The sequence below is a fragment of the Pterocles gutturalis genome, unplaced genomic scaffold (assembly GCF_000699245.1).
Source record: "Pterocles gutturalis isolate BGI_N339 unplaced genomic scaffold, ASM69924v1 scaffold3141, whole genome shotgun sequence".
In the NCBI taxonomy this organism is placed as follows: Eukaryota; Metazoa; Chordata; class Aves; order Pterocliformes; family Pteroclidae; genus Pterocles; species Pterocles gutturalis.
The window spans coordinates 30-1,016 of record NW_010097503.1 but is presented as its reverse complement, the minus strand read 5'-3'; the positions used below and the strand labels follow the sequence as shown (position 1 = coordinate 1,016).

General features: G+C 57.4%; 1 protein-coding gene across 1 annotated transcript in view; it reads right to left on the bottom strand.

The window, feature by feature from the left end:
• The window catches only part of ANKRD28 (ankyrin repeat domain 28), a gene marked incomplete at its 5' end in the record, with an annotated part of 13,095 nt that extends 12,526 nt beyond the window's left edge, over window positions 1-569 (bottom strand). Inside the window, 2 exon segments of the mRNA XM_010075094.1 lie at window positions 244-327; window positions 426-569. Coding sequence (XP_010073396.1) covers window positions 244-327; window positions 426-569 — 228 coding nt within the window.
• Between the last annotated feature and the right edge of the window lie 418 nt (window positions 570-987).

The window sequence follows — 987 nt, the reverse complement described above, 5'->3', positions numbered from 1 at the left end:
CAGAGGGAAAAATAAAGCAAACAGGAAAAGGCAGCCGAGCCGGGAGCAGAACCCAGAAACCGCTGTTTCCAAATCCCAGTGCTGACCATCCTCACCAAAAAGAGCTCCCCCCGCCTTGACGACACCCCCCATCTCACCCGCTGAGCCCCTGCCCTCCCCTTGGCTAAAGAACCATGCTGCCGGGAGGGACACGGGGAGCGCTGGGCGACGGCCGGGGAGCGCGCGCGGCCGGGCAGCACTCACCAGGACGTTAATGTTCTCCTTCTGGTTAAGCAGCGACCGCACCTCCTCTACATCGCGGTTGAAGATGGCTTGGACCAGAGGAGGCTGCAAAGGAGGAGAGGAGCCAGTTGTGAAGGTGGCACCACGTGGAGGACACGAGAGGGAGGAGAACCGGCTGCATCACGATGTGCCAGAGCCTTTACCCGCTCCAGCACTTCTTGCACGGCAATTCCAGGGTGCCGAGACCCCGAGTGAGCCACGGCAGCCCCGGCACCCCCCCTCTGGCTCTGCCCACACGCCCAAGGCTGGATGTAACGGTCCAAAGCGCGAGCCCCGCTTATCTCGACCTCCCAAAGGAACAACAGAGCTTCGTGTTCAAGGCAATCCCTTCTCGTCCCTCCTGCCCAACCGACCTCAGGCTCATCCGCTTGCCCCACCACCAAAGTAAAAGCAGTTAAAGGTGGGGAACACATCCCCGCTCAGAGGGAACGCGTGAGTCATTCCCCTGGAATGCAGCGGACTCAGCATCACTTGGTAGACATTAAAAAAAAAAAAAAAATTAAAAAAAAAAAAGGGAAAGAATCACAGACGATAATTATGCCCCGAGCAGCCTTCAGCGGCGCGCGGTTTGCAGCAGTGCTGGGTCTGACACACCCACCCACCATTCACAGGGAAAGCGAAATGTTTTGGCTACCAAAAAAAAAAAAAGTTCTATTTAAATCCCAGATCAATCCCTCGTCCTCCCCGCTCCCCTCCCGCACCCCC